The sequence below is a fragment of the Setaria italica genome, chromosome V (assembly GCF_000263155.2).
Source record: "Setaria italica strain Yugu1 chromosome V, Setaria_italica_v2.0, whole genome shotgun sequence".
In the NCBI taxonomy this organism is placed as follows: Eukaryota; Viridiplantae; Streptophyta; class Magnoliopsida; order Poales; family Poaceae; genus Setaria; species Setaria italica.
Window position 1 is genome coordinate 3,968,225 of NC_028454.1, and position 2,095 is coordinate 3,970,319.

Below are 2,095 nucleotides of genomic sequence, written 5' to 3' on the forward strand. Positions count from 1 at the left end.
CGGTCCGCTCGAGGAAAAATCGGGCAGCTGAGTTTACACAACTTGGAAGTTGAAGAGTGTATCGGATCCTGGGGATGACCAATCTGTCTCTGCCTCCCTTCTGCTATCATAGTCATAGAAGTTCAGGGAAGGGAAGCCTGAAATTACAGCCAAACCCATCCCATGTCCATCTCTCTAAAAGCCGAGGCATCCAACTTAAAAAAAAAACTAGAAACAAAGAGAGATAAAAGAAGCAGGCATTTTGTTGGAGTGTTCGAGCCAGAGCAAGAGCCTCAGCCGCCTCCTATATTAGCCAGCCTCCCTTTGCAGCGGCAGCAAGCAGTCCCTTTCCCTCTGCTCCTGTCTTCTCCATTTTCGGTTGCAGCTTCCTCTCAATATCTCTCCTCAAACCTTGGGCCCAGATGGCTCATGATCATGAGATGGTTTGTTTCTCCGGCCGTGCTCCACCGGCGGCGGCTCTGTATCCGTTCCGCTTCCACCACCACCAGGAACAGGAGCAGGCCGTCGTTTCGGAGGAGGTGTACCACGGCCATGTAGAGGACCCAGAGGAGATTAGCTGCGGCCGTGGGCAGGGGAAGCTCTGCGCGAGGGGCCACTGGCGGCCCGCCGAGGACGCCAAGCTCAAGGAGCTCGTGGCGCAGCACGGCCCCCAGAACTGGAACCTCATCGCCGAGAAGCTCGACGGCAGATCAGGTAACACGACGCAATGCGGTGGATTCAACCATGCATTTTCGTGTCGCCTGCTTCTTGTTCCTGAATCCTGATCCATGTGTGCTCTGATGGATGGAATAATGGAGCAGGGAAGAGCTGCCGGCTGCGGTGGTTCAACCAGCTGGACCCGCGCATCAACCGCCGGGCCTTCTCGGAGGAGGAGGAGGAGCGGCTGCTGGCGGCGCACCGCGCCTACGGCAACAAGTGGGCGCTCATCGCCCGCCTCTTCCCCGGCCGCACCGACAACGCCGTCAAGAACCACTGGCACGTCCTCGCGGCGCGCAGGCAGCGCGAGCAGTCCGGCGCGCTCCGCCGCCGCAAGCCCTCCTCGTGTTCCCTGTCGTCGTTGGCCACCGCCCCCACCCACGCCGTCGCTGTCGCCGTTCACCACCACTATAGCTCGCCTCCACCGCCATTCCACGCCGGCGGTGCGCGCATCCAGCACGACATCCACACGGAGGCGGCGGCGGCCGCCACCCGTGCGCACAGCGGCGGGGAGTCCGAAGAGTCCGCGTCCACCTGCACCACCGACCTCTCCCTCGGCTCCGTCGGCGCCGCCGCCGTCCCCTGCTTCTACCAGAGTTCCTACGATGGTAAGAGTCCTCATCCCTGCAAACTTTGCTCTCGTCAATCTCACGGCGTGTTCATCCACTGACATGGTGTCTGTTTTTGTCTGTCCGCGCCGCAGGCTGCGACATGGCCCCTTGCGCCGCCGCGCCCACGCCGGCCGCGCTCGCGCCCAGCGCGCGCTCCGCGTTCTCCGTTTGCTCGCCAGCGCGCCACCGGGCGGCGGCCTCCGACAACGGCTGCGGCAAGCTCGCCCGGCCCTTCTTCGACTTCCTCGGCGTTGGTGCGACATGATCACGGCCCTGGCGAGCGCCGGTGGTGTACAGGAGGAGTGGAGTGGGGTTAGCAAACATCAAATCCCCCGTGGTCAGGATGAAGCCAGTCTGAGATTAGGAGTTTTTTTTTACTGCCCAAAGACCCAGAGATGTAGTTACCATCATCATCTGAAATTTGGCCTAGGATGCTGTAAGAAGAGTTCTGAAATCCTGCGTAGGTGCTGATGGGGACAGAGGAATCTTCCACCAAGTAACTATGAACTGTTTCAGATACTGGTTTAACTCGTTTCTTTTTGTCGGTGAATATAGTGGTTTAACTCTTACAGAATAGAAGTAGTTAGGTCGTTTCTCTCATTTTATACTACTATTAATTGGAAGGTTTTTGTAACCCTCCACGTTAATATTAGATGAGACATGCTAAAAAAGGAGGAGTTCGCAAAAGTATGTTTAAGAAGTAGACATTCGATGGACTCAAATCATCATATGTAACAAATAGCCAGTAATTCATATTTGTTTCTAAATTAATCACCTTTGCTATAATA

The 2,095-nt window shown here is 56.8% G+C and overlaps 1 protein-coding gene across 1 annotated transcript; it reads left to right on the forward strand.

Moving 5' to 3' along the window:
• The first annotated feature begins 232 nt into the window (after nucleotides 1-232).
• Nucleotides 233-1,874, forward strand: LOC101783781 (transcription factor CSA). Its single transcript, XM_004967647.2, has 3 exons — nucleotides 233-693; nucleotides 801-1,304; nucleotides 1,400-1,874. The coding sequence occupies exons 1-3, from the start codon at nucleotides 402-404 to the stop codon at nucleotides 1,570-1,572; spliced, it is 969 nt and encodes a 322-aa protein (XP_004967704.1). The 5' UTR covers nucleotides 233-401; the 3' UTR covers nucleotides 1,573-1,874.
• The last annotated feature ends 221 nt before the right edge of the window (nucleotides 1,875-2,095 follow it).

What these genes read in the sequence shown, in the direction of transcription:
- LOC101783781 (XM_004967647.2), top strand. Translation starts at nt 402, where the DNA reads ATGGCTCATGATCATGAGATGGTTTGTTTCTCCGGCCGTGCTCCACCG. An exon ending in GAAGCTCGACGGCAGATCAG is followed by an intron (nt 694 to 800) that starts GTAACACGACGC and finishes ATAATGGAGCAG; the next exon opens with GGAAGAGCTGCCGGCTGCGG. An exon ending in CTACCAGAGTTCCTACGATG is followed by an intron (nt 1,305 to 1,399) that starts GTAAGAGTCCTC and finishes TCCGCGCCGCAG; the next exon opens with GCTGCGACATGGCCCCTTGC.